This window comes from Lycorma delicatula, chromosome 8 (assembly GCF_047948215.1).
Source record: "Lycorma delicatula isolate Av1 chromosome 8, ASM4794821v1, whole genome shotgun sequence".
Taxonomy (NCBI): domain Eukaryota; kingdom Metazoa; phylum Arthropoda; class Insecta; order Hemiptera; family Fulgoridae; genus Lycorma; species Lycorma delicatula.
Genome location: NC_134462.1, coordinates 123,391,340 through 123,412,613, shown reverse-complemented (window position 1 = coordinate 123,412,613; position 21,274 = coordinate 123,391,340). Strand labels below are relative to the sequence as shown.

Here is a 21,274-nt window from a genome sequence, read left to right as displayed (position 1 = left end):
ATTTTCAAACCAATAAAATTATTTTTGTAACTCAAATTTGGATTACAAATTTTAAACTTTCCACAACCCATAAAAATGATTTTAAATAACAACACGAAAATAAAATAATACACATTTTTATTAACAAAATTAAGATACAGAATCTTTCTTTTTACTTTTTATAAAGTTGGCAACATCTGGCATGTCCAGCAACTCCTGAAAATAAATAAAACAAACGAAATAAATTCCCTGAACTTATCGATTCAAAAAAGAAAGACTAAAAAGCACTTATACTTACCTTTATTCTTTCATTTACAATTTTCGTCATAAGATTATTAATTACACTTGGCCCTTCGGTCTGCGAATCAGGCTGTTCGTCATTTTCTTCGTACGTTTCAGACGAATCCTTCCTTGTTAAAGAAGAACTTTGTTCTTGTTCGTGAAACGTATCGTCATTATGATTTAAAAAATCATTGGAATCATTATATTCCATATCTTCCGCAGGATTCATTGCTACATCAGACGAATCGTAGTTCTTTTCTGTAGAACTGTTATCTTTATTTTCGAAACAAATTTCATTCTTTACGTAAATATTAGTTTCAGATTTATCATCCATTGTATTTATTAGTTTGCAATAACTTATTGTACGAAATACACATTAGTTCTGAAACAAAAAAGTTATATTAGTTATAAGCAACAAACAGAAAATAGATAACACTTGAATCTCACTTGATCTAACCGGCATTGGAATTATTATTAATAAACTGTATTGAGGTTATTAACAGTTATGTGTGAAATTAAACTTGATCTAAATTGGTTAAATACTTGAAAATGTTTTTAAACTAATTAATGTTAAGTATTGTTTCTTACCAGTATTGGTTGTATAGTTAAAGTGAGTAATTTGAGGCCATAGGAACATTTTATACAGATGATTCACTGGCACAATTATTCCGCTCTTGTTTGACAACACACCCTTGACGTGTCATCACAGAGAGGTAAATTTAAAATGATGTGGCCCTGGGGAGGGGATAACTGTCTTAGTGGTAAGATTAAAGATAATTTTAAAAACTTGTTTGTATATATTGAAATACCTTTCTTTTCTGAAAGTTTATTTCAATATAATTTTATAAGAATGTTGAGTTAAATTCATTTTTTGGATCAAACATCTACCACTAATGTATACCATTAGTAGTATGCATTAAAAACTAATTTGGCTCTATTCTAAATTATGCATTCAGTAACTACCATAAGCATTGAATTAAATAATATACTTAGTACATGACCTTTTAAAAACCTTGTCATTAGTTATTGAATGCATTATCTAGAATAAAACCACATTATTATTTTTTAATGCACACTACTAATGCTATATTTACTGGTAATGTTTGATCCAATAAATGCATTCAAAAATTTTAATATTATACAAAAATACAAATACTCATTTAAATATGATCCAAATATGATCACAGCAAATACTTATTTCTTTACCTCACCATATCAAAGTAGCAAACTTATCACATCACTTAAGCACACATCTTTTTCATTCAACAACTACACTGAAGAATTCAAAACCTGGCACAGATGAATGGGTTTCATTATTTAAAGAAATGATACATAAAGTAAAATAAAAACCAAATCTAGTGAGAGGAAATACATTTTACAAAACTGCAACATTTTCTTGAAAAAATATTATTTTATTACTTTCAAAACTACAACAGACTACATAAGCACACACTAAACTAACAACAAACAATGACCCAGTTTTATCCAAATCAAATTGCAGATTGCATTAAATATTATATTGGGAAGATTTGGATCTAAATTCAAACACAGATATAAAGACACATACAGACAATACATGAAACAGTGGATGATTCTGTTGCCAAAGGTGATTCTTTTGGAAATATAGAAACAGGATCTGCACATATAAACATTTATTGCAACACACATGAAAATTAAGATATCAGCACACTTAAACTAGATGAAATCTACTAATACTATAAATTTTACTCGGTAGGGAATATCATTCAGATATATTTTAAAGTAGTTTTCCTAATATTTTCCTACAGTAGTTTTTATGGTAGTTTTCCTAATATTGTTAAGACAGCCAGTAACAGCAGTGCCTTCAGTTATACATAACTAGTTTTAAAGATCCTTTGGAAGAATAATTTAAATATAATTTGAACAGTAAATAACACTTCTGTTATTAAAATTCTTTTAGTTGGTAGTATTGTTTGTTGTAATGATTATCCTTTAAATACTTTTTTACATTACAAAAATATCTAATGTATGATATTGTATAGTGTCCTATAGCACCCAGATCATATGTATACATTTAGTGCCCAAAGTAATCATTCTATCATATTTTTAATATAGATACCATAATTTTATGCTCAGAAAAACAACACAATTATGAGACCAATTTAAACCTTACCTTATAGCATGAATGCTGGGTGTAGTTTTAGACAGGACATTAGCTAACGATATAAATCTGGAATATATAATATATGTTGTAAAAACTTGTATATGTTGACTCTGCTACTAACTGATCTACCCCATTTGAGGCAAAGGATTGAAGCAGCTGTCACATCCATATATACTAATTAAAGTATGATACCAACTCTTCTGCCCATCAAATGATTGTTACAGTAATATAGCAGAAATGCTTTTGAGGATTATTTTGTCAAATATTTTTCAGATATTAACACAGAAAAAAATTGGGTGATATTTTGATATTTAGAAAGACAATGCACAATCAAAAGTCTTGGCATATGTTATGGTCATCATGTTAATCATCAATAAACAAAAAAAAAGTTGCTTTATCATTGTTTTTAAATTTTACCTTATTTTGTTGTAATAATAATGATGAATTTGTTTTCCTTTTTTGTAACATATGAGAAAGGAATGTTTTTCCTGGGTGCACACTGAAATGTCATTATTCCGCCCAGACAATATAATATAGTAAGCAATTAAAAATTAAACCGATGTAAAACGTCTACTGGGTATGCCAAAAGCAAAATAAAACCACAATAAAAAACAGTATTAAAAATCTAACTTAATTTCCAACACAACACTGCATAATAGAGTCTACAAGTATATGGTATATGATCAGTTGGCAGTCACAGTGAACACAAACAGGTGGTTTTAGGTCTGAGGCATAAGATTCCATGAGTGAGTCTAGTGTGGGCTATTTGCAGATTGCAAATAATGACTTCCTCTTATCGGTTACTCCTGGATGAGGGGCCCCACAGTGACACATTCTCCTTATCTGGACAAGCTTATTGTTGATGGTAGCATGCCATTCACTTTGCCACTCTTCACGAACCACCATCTTCAGAAACAATTCGATTAGTGAAAGAAGGCTGGCTGTAAACAAACCTCTTTTGCTGCATCATCAGAGCACACTCATTGCTTGAAATTCCAAACAGGCTGGGGATCCAGTAAAAACACACTTGTGTTATGCTGAGCCATTTTTGAAATAATAGACTGTTATGGACAACAGTGTGTCTGGCGCACAAGGGACTGATCATCTGCAATCTGAGCAGACAAATATGTGTCTGAATGTTAGGCTAAGTATATTTAAGACTTTATTAATAGCATACAGCTATGTGATGAAATTACTGGAAAGGCCAAATATGTATGTTCTATTGCCAACCACAAATCAGAACTAATAAATATAACATGTTTAGAGCCATCTGTACATCAGTACACAAACATCTAGATTTACGCTCTTTACTATATTACATTGTTTTTCTTGTAAGATAACCAAATTTGTGTATTTTTTGTAGTGTCAACAAAAACCAAAGCAATTATCTACAAAAGAAGGCCACAACGGGGTAATAATGTTGAGTAACAGGAGGAATTGGAGGTAATTTTAGATTTAGAGATAAGAAAAGGTGATAGCTCTGATGCGTAGTGGGGTAGTAGATCATGGCTGTTCCTAATATTGATTAAGATGTTGCTTGGAGAACACTGCGTTAAACGTCGGATTTCTCCGTGTCAAATCATTATTACCAGCTGAAGTGACAAATGGTTTGCAATTGGTTTCGAAGAAGTTTTTTGGAATTGTTTCAGGTAAGATGTGGAAGTACAGATATTGAACACAAGAACAAATCAATGCAGAAGAGTGTACCTGATGAAGATGGCAAACTTGTATGATCTATCATTTAATAAGCAGAGATCGAAGTTCTGCCTCAGTCGATCAGCTATAGTGCTTTGGGAAGAGGTGAGCCCCACAAATAGTGATGGGCATTGAAATCACCAATTATTAGGCAGGGTAAAGGAATGTAAAAAAAGGCAGTACAGATCATCTTCACCAATATAGGAAATAGGGGGAAGATATAAGTTGCAAATATTCATTTTAAATGGTGCCAGTATCTTTACTAAGCCTGCAGGGATGTTTGTATTCAGCTGAATCCGCATGGTCAATGTGATTTTCTTTAAGAAAATATTTCATCCTCTACCCTCAGGTGGATGGTCACATCTCTTGCAGACTTATCCATGAAAAGACACTTCATCCTAGAGACAGAGGCATATTTCTTGCAGACCAGTATTAAAGGATTTTCTTCCTTTAGTAGGATTTCAATATCCTTACGTCCAGAACAGAGGCTGCGAACATTCCAATGAATAATACCTTTACACATACAGTTTTTTCCCTTTGTATGTAAAATACTACTTGCAGATTATTTATCAATTATCCGGATTTTCTTTTAAGTGCTTAAGACTTTAAGGAAGTGCCTTGTTTCTTTAGACACTTCACCTTTAAAGAGATCTTGAGATGGTGGTGGGGATTTAGAGGCCGGAAATGCCACACCAGGTGACAATTTTTTTTGTCGATCCCTTCATTGGGATCTTAGTAGTTTGCTATGAAGCTGGTGCAGCAGGAATTCCATTGGGTGGTGTACCAACTGAAGTTTTCAGTGAACCACTGTGGGTGTTTCTACCAAAAATCTCCTTTTTGCCTGTACTCAATGCTGCAATAGCAGGAATGAGGGGCTTGACCCGGTCTGACAAAGCGTGGACCAATTTGGTCAGTTCTTTGCACAATATGCACTCATTCTGCTTTTGAACATTGTTAGAGATAACCCGGACAAAACTAACACCAGGCTGATTCCTCAAGTTCAGGTAATTTATTCCTACAAGCCACAAGAAAGTATACTTTCTGTTCAGTAATAATCCTTTATATAACCTGTTCTTCCTTACAAAGAGAGCATTCTTGAGACCTTACCAAATGTAAACACTTATAATTTATACAAGTTTTAGTCTCAGTGCATCATTTGCCACATGCAGCTGCAACGCACACAAACTTGTTCCTTTGTGCAACCAATTTTGGTGTGTATGGTTGCACACGGAAAGAGAGGTAGCAAATTTTTATTTGCTCAGGGACCATCAGAATAGAAAATGGTGTTACATCAACACCATTCTCCTTTTTTTTCTTTTTTGTTTAACCTTCGGCACCACCATTAGCAATACTTAACGGTGGTCCCAGAGGTTAAACAAAAAAAATAAAATACCCTTCTCATTTCTCATTATCCTGTTAACAGACGTGACAGTTCTTTGGATATTTCTGATGGTTCAGTACCAGCCAAGTCACTGCAAAAGATCACTCTCTTGTCGGCATTTAAGAAATTATGTGGCTCCACTTCATCCTTCTACATGAACATAAGGGCTAGAAGCTTATGACTGTATTCATCACCACTCACTCAGTAAACAGAGCACCACTCCTAAGTTTTATAATTGACTTTGGAGAGCCACAAGCTATAACAATCACTTGTGTATTAAGGGTGAAACCTTTGCAATGATTTATCTTCGCCCGTATACTTAACTACAATAAACCATATAATTAATATTTTAGCAGTCTTTCTTTTATCTCTTGTTTTATTATCTCCTGACTCATATTTGGCTGACAAGATTGCTGGAAGTCTTTTTAAGCTGCTGGGTTTGTTAGTTTTTCAGGTGGACCAGAACCACAGAAAGATTTTTGATGGGACTGACATAAGGTTCCCATATGTACCGACAATATATGAGATTATTCCAACAGAGTGCAAGCATACTGGAGCTAGCGCTTCATACAAGTGGGTTCACCCTGGATTGAGACTTACTACATAGAGCCATCCGTCGATTGGCACACGATAGTTTCCACCTCGGGTTACAGTTGCGCTTCTTAAGGTGTCAGAATATTACAGAGTCAAAGTGTAAGGTGTTGCTATGAAAGGGTATATGTTATAATCTGTGCAGTGTTTTTGCTGTAAAGTGTGTGTCTGTGTAAAACATTCTGTAGCCCAATATGTAGTGCGAAAAAAGCTGCAGAGGCTAGAGCCATGAGGATACCAACTCCAAACAGTATTATTCAAAACTATATTTTTATATACTCTAGTCTAATAGAAAAAATTTACAGCATCAAAAAAAGGGTAAATATGACACCTTTCACCAAGATATGTCCCTCGCAAGTTATACAGTACACTCAAAATATTTTATAATTCAGTGTACAAGTGTTATATACATTATTCTCAGATTAAGTAATTGGTTATTGTATACAATTATTGACTTAGCCTAACAATTGGCCAATTTAATATTTATGGTAAATTAGACAAGGTTAGCAAGTGTTAGGTTATGTTTTTTGATATCGTACGAAGTTCATTTTATTTCATTTTGTAATTTAATTATGTTAAAAATATTACCCTCACTGCTATAGGAATATGTAAGTTTTTGATTGATTTTTCATTTTTATATAAGTGAAAAACTCCAATAAATTGACACTTTTAATATTTACAACAGCATAGTGAAAACAATATATGCCAAGATTATTGACTTTTAAATGCACATCATCTTTCTAAATAACGACCAAACGTTTTATTAGAATAATTTTTGTTAGCAGGAGATCCATAAGTTTTGGAAATTATGCTTTCTTGGAATAAGCCTTAGAGCATATCTGTTGGCATGGTGAAGTTACAATTTATTGACGTATTAGTGAAAGATCATTACTTTTTTCACTTCCAGCATGGATACAAATTATTCAACTGTACCTGCCTAAACTTTCTAGTCATGTGTTTTGATAAAATAATGACCTATTTACTATCAGGAAGTATCACACTTGAGAATTCTATAAATGTAAAGGAGCCTAAGAAAGTCTACTGGACATTAATGTACCTAGACATGAAATCACAGATTTTTTATTATATACATGATTGTATTGTTTGATTCAGTGACAAAGAAGATGCTTGTCATTGTCTAAGGATTGAGCTCTTATTCAATCCAAACCTAATAGTTCACAATTGTAATCCCTTGTAGGGCCTACAATGAGGTTCCCACTTACTAGGACAAATGACATTGATTTTAAGAATATGAGGTCTGTTCAGAAAAAAAAAACATTTATAATTATGTGCAAACAGAGATATTTAGTGAAGTGTGGTTGGTAGCATTGTGTTTCACATAATCTCCTCTGTAACCATATGTTCTTGGATTTTTGATATCTCGTTTAGTTTTCATGTTATTGTTATTTGAGTGCAACATGTTTAAATAGCGATTTTTGTATGAACGATTTTCAGGAGCAACGATATAACATAAAATATTGCATGAAACCAGGGAAACCACATAGAACCATTTCAACTTTTGAAACAAGCTTATGGAACGATATTCTGGACGCAATGTTACGAATGGTTTTCACAATTTAAAAGTGATTGTCAGTCAATTGAAGATGACCCTCAACCAGGAAGGACTTAGACTTCAACTGATGACACCTATATTCAGAAAATCAACGATCTGGTACATGCAAATCCCCAATTGACTGTTAGAGAACTTGCAGAAGAAGTTAGCATCTTGATTGGATCATGCCATGACATATTGACTGAAAAATTGAACATGCATCAAGTTGCAGCAAAGTTTATTCCTCATTTGATGACTGAACAGCAGAAAGAACATTGAGTGGACGTTTGTCGGCAACTTCTTGAACAAGCTAATGATGATGAAGCATTCACGCAAAGGATCATAACACGAGATAAAAGCTGGGTTTACATATATCAAGATAAACGTTTAATCATCACAACGGATTGACAAAGAATCTCCACACCCCAAGACAGCACGTCAATCTCAATCCAATGTCAAAGTGATGCTCTCAGTTTTTTCCCTATTTTAATTGAATTTGCATTTTGAATTCTTTCCTCAAGGTTAAACAGTGAACTACACATACTATCAAGGCATTTTACAACAATTATGTGAAAAAAATCCTCAAAGAGACCCGAGTTGTGGTGAGACTTGTAGTTCCTTCACCACAACAATGCTGCCACACACTCAGTTTTGTGAGATGGCTGTCCTACCTCAGCCTCACTCCTTGCCAGACCTGGCTCCTGGCGATTTTTTTCTTATTTTCAAAATTAAAGTCAGTAATGAAAGGACACTACTTTGCGACTATTGATGACATTAAAGGCCATTTGAAATGAAACTATTCAAGACTGCTTTGTGAAATGGAGACATTGCTGGGAAAACTGTGTGAATAGGGGAGGGAGTAGTTTGAAGAGAACAAGGACCAATATGTAATGACCAATTTGTAAAATTAATAATAAAGATTAAAAAGATAAAGTTCAATTATTTTCTGAACAGACCTTGTACAGTTATTGACTGTTGTAATTCCACAAGTTCCAGTCATTTCTGGCTTATCATTACTAATGTGCTTTCTTTAAATTTATGCATAGTAATAGTTTTACTGAACTGTACACTGTCATCAAACCCATTACCGAGTGATCATTTGAAAAGTTACAACTTTTATTATTTAATAGCTATCAGTTGCATTGTATTTCTGTTTGCAGATATGTATACCATCCTCGGGGGAGCTTTTTTAAAATTATTTTCAAAGGGGTGGAACCCACCCTCTCTGCTACACCTACCCCAACTCAAACATCTTAAATGGAAATGGTTACATTTGATTACATTACTTGATAACCCGAAAAAATAATTAATTTTGGCGAAAATAAAATAAAAATCTGTCCATCCCTTTGCTTGGAAGGTGCAAAAAACCATTTGGGATAGTAATTTTTTTAAATTTTAGTGTAACAAAAATAATTATAAAATTACGTGATATAACTTCTTAAACCATTTGAAATAATCATAATCTTTGGATTAAAACTGTGAAAATTATTTTAAAAATTACAAACACAAAATTTCACCCTTAAATGTTTTCTCAATTTTCAAGGGTTGAAACTTATTTTTTTTAAATGAGACTGTGTAGCTTGTAACATCTCATTGGAAGGCCCTTTGAATGACAAGTAATTTGGTATAAATAAAATAAAGATTGGTTAGCTGGTATTCGAGTAATGATTACAAATGTGTTATTTTTTATATTAATATTTTTTTTAGGTTATGTTGGGATACAGTGTTATTATATTTTAATGTAATGTAAAATGTAATGTAAAACAGAACCATAAAGAAACCCCAGTTTTACGGGATAGTTTACGAATTGAGCTCTAAGGTTTGCTATTACATTTCCCAAAAATTCCAACCACAGTTAATTTATCTAACATCTTTTGCCGTGCATGTTTTGTTACTCATACAGAATCTGTTTTTTGGAATTTTTTTACAAGTTTTACAATGTAAGTGTGAAACATTTTTATTTAGATGCCATTCATTATACGCTTTGGCAGTTCTAGCATATTATTTTGTTCTCCGTTTGTAAAAATTAGTTCAGTCCTTTCTTCTAGATAGTAAGTTATTTTAGCTTAGCAAAGCAAATTTACAAAAGACAAAAAATGAAAGGCCAAACGTTAGAACATAACACAAACCAAATGCCAATTTTAACTTAGAACACAATTCAAAAAAAATATATGGCAAATTAAATATAAAATAAATACTTTTTGCCACTAATTACATACAATATGAAAGAAAACAATTTGCAAAAATTTTCCATAGAAACTAAGATTTCAATAACTGGCAGAAAATTATAACCTGTCATAACAAGCAAATACCAAAAATGGGATCTTCAGCTTTTTAAAATTGTATAGTGCAGTAGCCAACTTTTGAACTCAAAATATCCAATTGTTAATTGAAATGTTTGCTTTATAATAATGGAAATTTTACTTTACTAATGGTATAAATAGTCATTAGAATTTAAGCATTAATTATTTTTTTATTAAAAATTATTCATTTATAAATTAGTTTTTTTTTCAGCTATTAAGTTTATCTGGTAATCAATTTTTCAACATGTTAACCAGCAAAGAAGTAGGTACCTTATTATTAGTTTTTTTTGTATGTTAATGTTATAATGCTGCGTTTATTGCTGCCACCTTATTTCAATGCTGGAGAAACAAACATAAAACCCATATTTTTTAAGAATAATGTACAATTTTTTTTTTTTTTTTTTTGGTTGATTGTGGGCGAAAAACGCTTTGGCGTTATCATCACCCGGTAGGTATTATTAAAAGGGTAATATAACTCCAAAATAATAAGCTATACAAGGTGCAAATGTAATATTAATCTTATAATAAAAATTTACTAAAACAAGCCAAGAAGGCAAAATAAAACCCAAAACTAATATCACAGACAAAGTTGACAAAACATTAAAGATAAAATAATAGAATAAAGAAAGTATAAAAACTTACCCAACTCTGATGGGTTGTGCAAAAATCCCCACCCCGGAAAGTAAAATTAAACTAAAAAATCAAATCGAAAATAAAGGTTAAAATTATTAAAAAACTCTCCTTACAGAAAAACATATATAAGTATATTAAATCCTTTGGAGTAACCCAGTACTATGAAAAAAGAGAAACATTCGCTCCAAAACCCTGCCATCATTACCCAAGACATCACGAATGCTGCTGGGTATATTAGACTGATGACGCAATGCCGGATAACATACGCAGTCCACGAGAATGTGGTGCTAAGTCACGCGGCAGTTGCATCGTGTGCACAGGGGTGGGTCTCCTCCCGACATTAGATATTCGTGTGTGATCCTCATATGCCCCAACCGTAACCGGCAGAGGACCACTTCCTCACGATGAGAGCTCCTGCAAGAGGAGCCCCACGGCAACACTGAGTCTTTAATCCGCCGAAGTTAACTATCGACAACAGCCCTCCAGCCACTTTGCCACCTTGCTCGCAGTGATTATTTAATATGATTAATAAAATCAAAGGTAGTAGCTTGGGTGGTGAAAGGAGGCTGAATACACGCATCTTTCACAGCAGAATCCGCCAAATTTCTGACCTAATGCTTTGGGTCACTAACACATATCCCAACATTACCTAAAAACCACATTTTTAATCATAACTTCAATACCAGCAAACCAGTTTTTATTTTATTTTACCAAATTACTTGTCACTCAAAGGGCCTTCCGATGAGTTATCACAAGCTACATTGTCTCATTAAAAAAAAAAGTCTTCAACCCTTGAAAATTTAGAAAACATTTATGGGTGAAATTTTGTGTTGGTAATTTTAAAAATAATTTTTACACTTTAATCCACAGATTACAATTATTTCAAGTGGTTTAAGAAGTTATATCATATAATTTTACAATTATTTTTGCTGGACTGAAATTTAAAAAAAGTACTACCCCAAATGGTTTTTCACACCTACCGAGCGAAGGGGTGAGCAGATTTTAATTTTCTTTTCACCAAAATTCATTATTTTTTTCAGGTTGTCAAGTAATGTAATCAAATGTTACCATTTCCGCTCAAGATTATTGTGTTGGGATAGGTGTAGCAGAGGGTGGGTTCCACCCCTCTGAAAATAACTTTCTCTTCGAGAATGGTATACATGCCTGCAAACAGAAATACAATGTGATTGATAGCTACTAAATAATAAATGTCGTAACTTTTCAAATGATCACCCAGTAAAGTACTGAGACAGAGCTTATTGTGAACTAAGACACAGTGCCTCAACACTGGCACCTCATAGCAGTGCCAATGAAAGTTCTTGTGGTTTACTTGTAACTGAACAATACTGTGTTCAACTAGCAATGCATGTTTCCTGTATCTATGTATGGTTGAACAGGTCTACTTTCCTGACAAACATCACTTAAGGTCACATGCATATGCTTCGACAAATTTATAAAGACTCCAGAGAATTTACATTTGCTAGTATGAATGAAATTTGCTGCAGTGTTTAGAGAAATATTATTATTAATAAAATAAAAAGAATGTGTGCATTATATAATGCTTTATTTTTTGTTTCAGGAAAATTATCAGAATGGCTGAATTACCACAGCAAAAACCTTGGAAGAAAAATTTATATGAAAATGAAGGTTATCCAGATAATTATACAGATCCATCGTTTTTAGATGAATTGAAAAAAAATATTAATTTACATCAAGTAACATTAACTGAAGCGTTTTTAGGAGCTGGCTTAGTCACACAAGAATTATGTCTAGTGATTGTTTTTGCACTTTCTTTTACATATTTATATAATGAATGGACGGATCCAGAAATAGTATTTTATTGTAGTAGCATAATTTCTTTGTTTGGTTATATATATTATATTTACAATGAATCCTCAGGTATCATGAAACATATTAGAACTATTGTAGTATTTTTAGCATTTGGTTATATTTTATCACCAGTATTAAAAACATTAACAGAGACCATTAGTACAGATACAATTTACGTTACTACAGTTTTTATGATGGGTGTGCATTTAACATTTTTTGATTATGGTGTTAAAGCATTAATTGTATCTAGCTCATTATCTCTAAATGCCGCTATATTTGGCTCAATATGTCTTGCATCACGATTATCAACACCATTCCATGCATTTGTGTTATTAACAATATCTGTTGAAACTTTTGTACTTTATCCATTATTATTAGCTAAAATAGGAGGTTCTTATTTAGTTTTATTCTTAATAACTTTTATTACTACGTATTCTCTATGGACCGCTTCTTTAACGATGACTATTTTATTCATTTTAGCTGTTGTCTTTATTAATATTTTATGTCCGTATTGGTTTTATACATGGCAAAAATATAAAGATAATATTTATGGACCGTGGGATGAAGCTGTAGTACAAGATGCTAATATTGATAATATTTGAGTTATTTGGAATAAAAGTTTTTTATACTTATTCTAATTCTTTTTAATTCATTGTCGATGGCTGTTGTTAACAATAATGACAATTTGTACACTGGGGTTGCAGGGCCATTACACCTTCTAGAAGTACTACATAATTAAAATTTAGCAAAAAGCAATTTAGCATCAGCTAAAAAGCAATTGTAAAGATACTCATGAAGAAAGAGGGAACTAAACAGCATGTAATATATTTAGATTTAATTTTTCACTTTGTTTTTCTGATTTGCTATAAACATTTACCTTTATTCTATATTAATTTGTAATACTAAAATACCATTCACAGAAGAAGTAACACATAAAACTGCAAGTGACAGAGAGTATATTGTGGTTGATTAATGTTGCACAATTCATCCCAAAATTTAAACCATCTTCTAATGTTTTTGTATTTTGTCAGAAAATTATGGGCCTTGCAATAGTATTTGTTTAATGAATAATGCCTTCCTATTAGTGCACTACTTTATTGATTAAATAATTCCCATATTATATAAACTTATTACTGCAGATTGTTCTCTAATTTTGAAATATTTTTTGAATGTATTGATTGTTTGAGTAATCTATTTATAAATAATGTTTTCAAAGTCTGAAGTTTTTTTTGTTAAAATATACATTTTAGATACTTAAACAAGTTATTAATCTATTCATAAAAGTTAAAATAAAATAAAAGGTGAGTTTCACTTAACTTCAGTTTCTCAACAAAGAAACTACAACACAATCACTATTATATAAATCTGTATGCATTGTTTTTCAAAAATCAGTAATGCAAAGAAAATAGAATTTATACAATAAGGTTGCATAATATTTGCCATTTATTGTTTCACCGTTTTAAGATAAACAATTATTCCATGTGCATCCCAAAAAACAGTTGCCATAACTTTATAACGGATAAAGTCGTTTTCAATTTTTTTGAAGCATGTTGATCTTGGTCAACCCATTGTTTTGTCTCGATAGTATAGTGATGAACCTAAGTCTCATCAACGTCACCAATCAATGTAAAATTCCTCTGGATTGTGCCAAAAGAACGCAAGGCAATCAATCACTTGAAATGTTTTTACAGCACACTCTGGTCATCATTTTGGTCAGGCATGAGCAAATTCAGCACCCAATAATTTGTTCACGCCCAAATGTTCGTGCAAAATACTGAAGACACATTCTGCTGACAATTGAATCATGCGATACCATTGAGTACTAACGCCAACTCTGTGAGGCCCTGAATGTTTCGCCCTCACCCCCACCCTCTTATTTTTAAACCTATACAGACAGACATTTCCTTTCTTTTATTTTAATTTTAAGTATACTAGTCAAAATGACTTGATGGGTTACAATGACTAAATAATATATTTGTTTTAAATAATAAATATATTGTTTATAATTAAAGTGATAAATACAAAAGTTTGTAATAATTGGTTCAGAAACAATAAAAATAAAGCAAAAGATAAAACAGACAGATTTTCAAAAAATAAATAAATCTAAACTAAAAAGTAATTTTTATTTTAAAAACACAGGTTAATTTAAGGATGCAACAGTATACTTATATTACAGACCGATATTAAATTAAGTTAATTTTCTTTCTTTAATGTTTTTATTCTGGAATTAAAAAATGAAAAATAATTTTCAATTTCATTAAAACTAAAATCAAATGTTTACTATTACTGAAGTGAGAATATTCATTGCATTATTAGCACTTCCCTGACAAGTAGTAAAGCATGTATTACATTTATTCCTGTAAAATTATGCAACACCAAATAGCTGCTAGCCTTAAAATTATTTTTCCTAACTTAGCCACAAACTTCTTAGCTACAACTATAATATTAAATTTTATGAGGAATAAGAGGCCTGGCTATACAGTAGGCCCCTCAACACTTTAGTTTTTTTTTAATGAAACCCACTAGATAACATAGTCAAATGGTTTCAAAAGGTTTGATTTGACTACAATCCCAGCACTGAGGGAATTTCTTTAAATCTGTTATGTAGTTTGAACCAAAAATCAAACTTGGTTTTCCTTTTTACCTTATTTTCTCCTGCTATATAACTTACACATATTTCTTTCTTTTCAAACTGTCACACTCACCACTCTTGTTTGAAGTTCTAATGATCTGAACATTACAGTAAACTCTCACATAGTAGGGTTGATCATCCACTTTTGCTACTTTTTATTTCTTCTTTCTAGGATGGATGAGTGCCATGGAATTGGGATAATCATTGGCTTGAATCCATATATGGTATCATCCTTGTATGGGCAAGGGCAACTGCTTTTTTATTGGAGATAACAAGATAATCATTTTCTGTGCCTGTGAAACCATACAATGACTACTCATATCAAGGGTTTAAACAAAATTGGCTTACTAGGTAAGGGCAGTCCTATCATTCATAAAATCTTACCTAATCAGATTATTCTAATATTTTCTAATGACTTCTTTTTGAGAAGTTTCACTCTGTAATAGTAGTCATTATTCCTTTTTGGTTTAATTATCTGGAGATAAAATAGAGATAATTAAACAGAAAGAGACACACAAACACATTTTGAGGATGGCTAGATTTATATTGGTTTCAGCAAAATAGTACTCAAACCTAGCAGATGCATGTCTTAAGTGTTCCATCTATATTAAACATTAATCAATAATTCTAAAACAACAAATTACTGTAAAAACAATTAAGAAAAGAATTACTCGTTAAGTGTCTCTATACAGATACCCACTCACCCATTCATCCTGGTACAGTTAACAGCTTTTTAGAGACAAGCTCCCTCATCAACAAGAATATTTCACAACCATCCTAGGGGGAGTTGGCAGAAATAAAAACATAAAATGATTTATTACAAATGTATGTATACAGTTTTATTTATCAATATAAATTGTAAACTTTCTTAAAACAAATATCATAAGAATTATAACATTATAACAAATAACTATTAACTAGTAAAGGAAATTATAAAAAAACAGATAGAAGTAATACAATACACGAAAATAAGAAATTAATTTATATTTACAGAAAATGAGTTAAAATTATTTTATTACCATTCAAACTTAATAAATTATGAATATAAATGACAATATGTAAATTACTTGTCAGGTACAAACTGAATAAGTTTTTTAATTCTTCTTAGCAGAGCTTCAATAAATCCTTTCTCAGTAGATGTCTGCTCCTGTAATATAAATGGAGAACTACAGGTAAAGTTATTCAATAAGGTTATTATAATATAAATGATACATAAGCTGCATATGATAAATACAACGTGTGCAGTTTACAACTAATACAGCAAATAAAATACAGGTAAACTTATGATGAAAAAGCAAGTAAAAGTTCCTATAAAACACATACTAGGCACTACGTACAACTGATAGCTTTTTGTATATAACCTCCTTAGCTTCAAAAATTTTTGACAGGCTAAAGTAGAAAATATAATGGTGAAAATAAAAAAAATAAAAAAAACAAAACTAGCTTTCATCTTTACGAGCAACATGCAGTTTTATGGGAATCAAGAAAGGAAAGATACTGATGATATAAAGATTTGATTTTGTATTTCTTACTCCAATAATTCAAAAGCTGAAAGTAATATTATATACAGATGATAAAATATGGACCACTATCATCGTGATTCAAAAATATTAGTCCAGGGATTACAAGGTTAAAACTTCACAAAAAAAAAGCTTCAGAAGATCCCAAATTTCAAGTAATTTACTTTCAGTAATTTATTTGTCAATCCATTTGAAGTGTCCAAAAAAACAAAGCTGGCTGCTTGACAAATTCCAAAAAAATTGAAACCCACTTGTTCCCTACATCTTTCAGGACCTTAAAACTATTTTTTTTTTTTACTTTTTATTTAAGCAGTTTACCTGTGGTGGCCATTTTTGTTAAGGTGCACACACCTATTTTTGTGATTGTATGGGGTTTATGGAAGACAACTAACTAAAAAACTATTGGTCCTGGAAGGATGAAACAAGAAGCAATTTATTCATATTTTAAGGTAAAAGATTGGTCTGGTGGTTTATTTACCTATCTCTCTTCTTTCCAATTACCAATAAAGTTGAACATGAAAAATTGTGAAATTTTTCTTTTTGTAATTTTCTTCAAGAGACTTTTGAATTCTGATGGGGCCGGTGATAAAGTGATACCACTTTGACTCGCTAAATAAGTGTTCCATGGGGTTTTCTTGTCTTCTTTGCACTATACAGTTTTTATATTTAGCCCTTATGTTGTTTAAATTGATGTTTTCAATATTTATAAAATAGTTTTTTTTTTTTAAATTATTAATGGTAGTTTGTAATTTAATGATTCAAACTTTGATTCAAAAATGCTTGTAAAACTTACCCAAACTGACATTTCATATTTTTTCAAGAATTAATTTTTTTTATTTTTATATTGGTTTATTTTTGTAAACATCATAGAAGAAAAAATCAATTGTAGGAAAAGTTTAATTATTCTTCAATGAAATAGCCTGTTTTTATAGCAATGCAAGTTTATTTTTCAGATACCTTATTTATTTTAAACTTTAATGTTGATTGCCCTTAATCCATGCTTAATTTCTTCTTCTTTGCCATAAACATCTACATTGTAAACACTAAGTTGTGCAAATCTGAGGTTTTTATCACCAGCCCCATGGAGTTATTTGAAGTCAAAATTTAATTTTTTTACAAAGATATTTTATTTTTTTTTTAAATCATCATTAATATTATTTGTGGTAAAACTACCAACATATACCTATATAAAATATAATTCAAACTGTGAATGCCATCCCTGTCTCTTGAAAAAAATTACCAAAAGTGAAATTTCACCATTTTTCATGTTAAAATTTATTGGTAATTTTTCAAAGAAAGAAGAACTAGGTAAATAAACCACTGGACAATCTTTTACCTTGAGAAAATATGAATAAATTGCTTCTTGCTTCATCCTTGCGGGACCAATAGTTTTTTAGTTATGATTTTGTTCCGTAAACCCTTACAATCACAAAAATATGTGTGCATACCATAACAAAAATGGCCACCACAGGTAAACTGCTTAAATAAAAAAATAGTTTCAAGGTTATGAGACATGTAGAAACAAATGAGTAAATTTCAATTTTATTTTTAATTGGTCAAGCAACCACCTTTGGATCACTTCAAATGGATTAACCCTTTAAAAAAAAATCTGATGTGGACAACACATGACTTTCTTGTATGACTATTAAATTACATTTTCAGATTTTTTTTTTAATGAAAAGTACATAAAATTTTATTTCATTAAAAACTTATGATATTTTTTCATCTTTCTTTTTTTTGTTATTGTATTATTAATCATCGTAAAAATTTGCTTACAATGAGAGGTTAACAATTACTATTAACTAAATATAATTTAAACTAAAAAAGAGATGAAGCTTGATTCAAACTGATAGATCCAAATATTGATACTGATAGATCCTTGTAAGATCCAAATATCTCATTAATTAAAATTTTATTTGGCTATGATATATCGTTAAAAAACGCTTAATGAGAGATTATTACTGCAGTTAAGAAAAAGTTCAAAATCAAATTTTTTTGGATTTTGGACTTTATTGTGACATTTTCGGTTCAGTCATAGCAATCAAAAGGGAAGGTGCACAACTAGATGTTACAAAAAACCTAAATCCAAAATTTCAACATCCTATGGCTAATCATTTTTGAGTTGCACGAGATACATACATATAGATATCACGCTGAAACTAGTCAAAATGGATACTTATGTTGAAATCTAGAAACCAAAATTTTTTGCTATCACAATAGTTCCTTTACTTTGTACAAGGAAGTAAAAATATGTATAAACATAATACATGCCTCTCTCTCATACAATTTCTTTTTTTTTTCAATTCTGCTTATTTTGGCTGTCAAAGAATAAGGTATATGTCTATTGACGAAAATTTTATCTAAAATTAAGTTCAACTTCGTTTCACATATTAATAATTACAATTATTTCCAAAGGAAGGTATTTTTTCAAAATGTATTATTTGGTATACATTTGTATACAAATGTATATGGTACTCGCATATTCCAGAGAAGTAAATCTGCAATTTTCTTTTGAACTTTATGTAAGATAAATACTTTCTCTTGTAGAAATGCAATGCATTTAATCTATCTGTAGGCATTTTCTATAAGAATCAGATTGTGAAAGGGTTTCAGTGGACCTCATCATTTACAACAATGTCGGAGAATTGAGATCAATATCTTCTTTAGCAATATTTTTATCTGTTAATCCAGTAATACAGAGGAGTCAAATTCATTTAAAAATTGTCTTGAAATTCAATCGCTTAATCCACTTCATCAATCTGTAAATCTGTGTCTATAAGTTATAGACAGTAAAATGCATATGATAATAAAATTCGTTAGGAAGGCACATGTTGCATGCATATTCTTTAAACCATTTTTCAAAAAAACATTAAACCACTTTTCACATAGTAAAGAGAAATTTTAACAGAATATGCGGACACAAAATAGATTATTTAAAAGTTGATTTTGGTAATGACACTTTACGCTTCGGATGACAACTTGGTTCATAGGTTACAGGTTATCATGACTGTAGAAGATGGACTTATTTTAAATTTAACTTTTGTTGGGCAGTGTAAATGTAAAGGAGTCAAACTTTCTGTTTTTCAACAATGTATTTTTATCCCATTCGCTTAAGCTAGTGTTCAATAAAAAAATTTGATATCAATACTTCATTGTTCAAAGTGGAGTTAGAGGAAGATTTTAAACAATTTAGAACACCTACTTCTGACTATTCCTAATAACTAAAAGTACCCTTTTTTCCATCCTTATCATGTTTGCATGACAACAAAGAATGTAAAATTTTTCCTCAGAAAGCTTCCTACATACAGATTCTTCATTTTTAAATCGGTCATATTGTATTACCAAAGAAAATTAAAATCCTCTAGTACATTCTAACTTTATTTGAATAAAAACAAACCTGAGTTGTATTGATGAGATTCTTGCAAAATGAATCATTCAATACTGAAATTAATCCTTGTTTTAACTGGTTTATTTCATCAACACTTACACCCCATGTTATTTCAGCCATCTGAGTTGTTTTTCCTTCTGTAAAGTAAACAAAACAGCAAGAAGTAAATAGAAGTTAATTTATTATAATAATTCAATTAATATTAAGCAAATGGGTTAACTATATGCAAATGGGTTCACATAACATATAATCTCTATCTTATTAATAGATAGATATCAATTATCTTTTAAGTAAATTCCTATGTAATATGTTAAAAGAATACACTAAAATCGATAATAAATATAATTTGAAAAATAGCTATGAATTAATAATATAATTAATACAATTAAACTCATAACACTAGATATAAAAGATATGTATACTAATATTGATGCCAATAAAACTATTAATATAATTAATAATAAACATTACCAACAGGAAAAAGGTCTCACTATGGGATCACCACTTTCAGCATGGACATTTTCATGGACCAATTAGAAAATACTACTTACCTGACATATTTAATAAACACCAAATATTATTGTACAAGAGGTAAGTAGACAATATATTAATCATGTATGTAAATTATTTATATAATAGTTTGCACTTATCAACAATCATTAATAGTGAAGTTCAAGCGCTTTCAGATTATTAATCCATACTCAGGAACAATGATGTGTTATACATTATAATTATTTACTAAACATGTCATTAATTATACTAAACTGAATTTTATAAAATTATAAATATAACAACTTATCATCAAAAGGTAGAATACAGTTAATGTTATCTGTCATGTCAGTATGAAAGTCTAAATTGTTGTGTTTATTAGTATGAAGCAGTTATTACCAACCTAAGAATCAAAATTATTGTTTCATAATTGTTTGAATAATACATCATTTCAAATTTTATTTGTTCATTCATCAAACCTTTATTATTTAAGTATATATAATACATTATATATATATTCGTTACTGGAATATTCAAGAATATTAATAAAATTATCTGGGTTGTAATTATGATTACTTTCTAAGGATCTCTGTTATTTATATAATTAATTATTTTGTTATTCATTGAGAATGCATTTTTTAGTTCAAAAGATTTAAATATTTTATTGAATTTTTTGTAATTTATATTATATTCAGTATTAGCATATTTGTATCTGTTATTATTATTTGTTAGGTTTATATTACCTTTTATATAAATTTTATTTTTTATTTTAGTATATAATTTATTTTTAGGTTTTCATTGTATCCAATAGTGTACTGTGAATTTGTAGTACTTTAGTATATTGTATTCAATAAAG

General features: G+C 30.4%; 3 protein-coding genes across 9 annotated transcripts in view; 1 reads left to right on the top strand and 2 right to left on the bottom strand.

The window, feature by feature from the left end:
• Positions 1–100: 100 nt before the first annotated feature.
• LOC142329355 (uncharacterized) lies at positions 101–965 on the bottom strand. Its single transcript, XM_075373861.1, has 3 exons — positions 850–965; positions 278–643; positions 101–195 (listed from the first exon to the last, which is right to left on the bottom strand). Exons 2-3 carry the CDS (start codon positions 593–595, stop codon positions 130–132), a joined length of 384 nt encoding a protein of 127 aa, XP_075229976.1. The 5' UTR covers positions 596–643; positions 850–965; the 3' UTR covers positions 101–129.
• PIG-C (phosphatidylinositol glycan anchor biosynthesis class C) lies at positions 838–13,027 on the top strand. Of its 6 annotated transcripts, none has more exons than XM_075373856.1 (3): positions 843–974; positions 5,927–6,147; positions 12,139–13,027. In XM_075373856.1, the coding sequence occupies exon 3, from the start codon at positions 12,152–12,154 to the stop codon at positions 12,989–12,991; it is 840 nt and encodes a 279-aa protein (XP_075229971.1). In that variant the 5' UTR covers positions 843–974; positions 5,927–6,147; positions 12,139–12,151; the 3' UTR covers positions 12,992–13,027. The 6 variants fall into 6 exon arrangements, with proteins under 6 accessions (XP_075229970.1, XP_075229971.1, XP_075229973.1 ...); XM_075373858.1 differs by having other exon boundaries at positions 5,927–6,173; XM_075373854.1 differs by lacking the exon at positions 5,927–6,147 and adding an exon at positions 3,768–3,847 and having other exon boundaries at positions 845–974.
• Positions 13,028–15,831: 2,804 nt separating this feature from the next.
• Positions 15,832–21,274, bottom strand: part of Nup205 (nuclear pore complex protein Nup205) — a 121,827-nt gene continuing 116,384 nt past the window's right edge. For both annotated transcript variants that reach the window (XM_075373852.1, XM_075373853.1), the window contains exons 34-35: positions 19,939–20,066; positions 15,832–16,168 (exon numbers count right to left, since the gene is read on the bottom strand). In XM_075373852.1, coding sequence (XP_075229967.1) covers positions 16,085–16,168; positions 19,939–20,066 — 212 coding nt within the window. In that variant the 3' untranslated portion in view covers positions 15,832–16,084. The remainder of the gene's footprint in view (positions 16,169–19,938; positions 20,067–21,274) is intronic.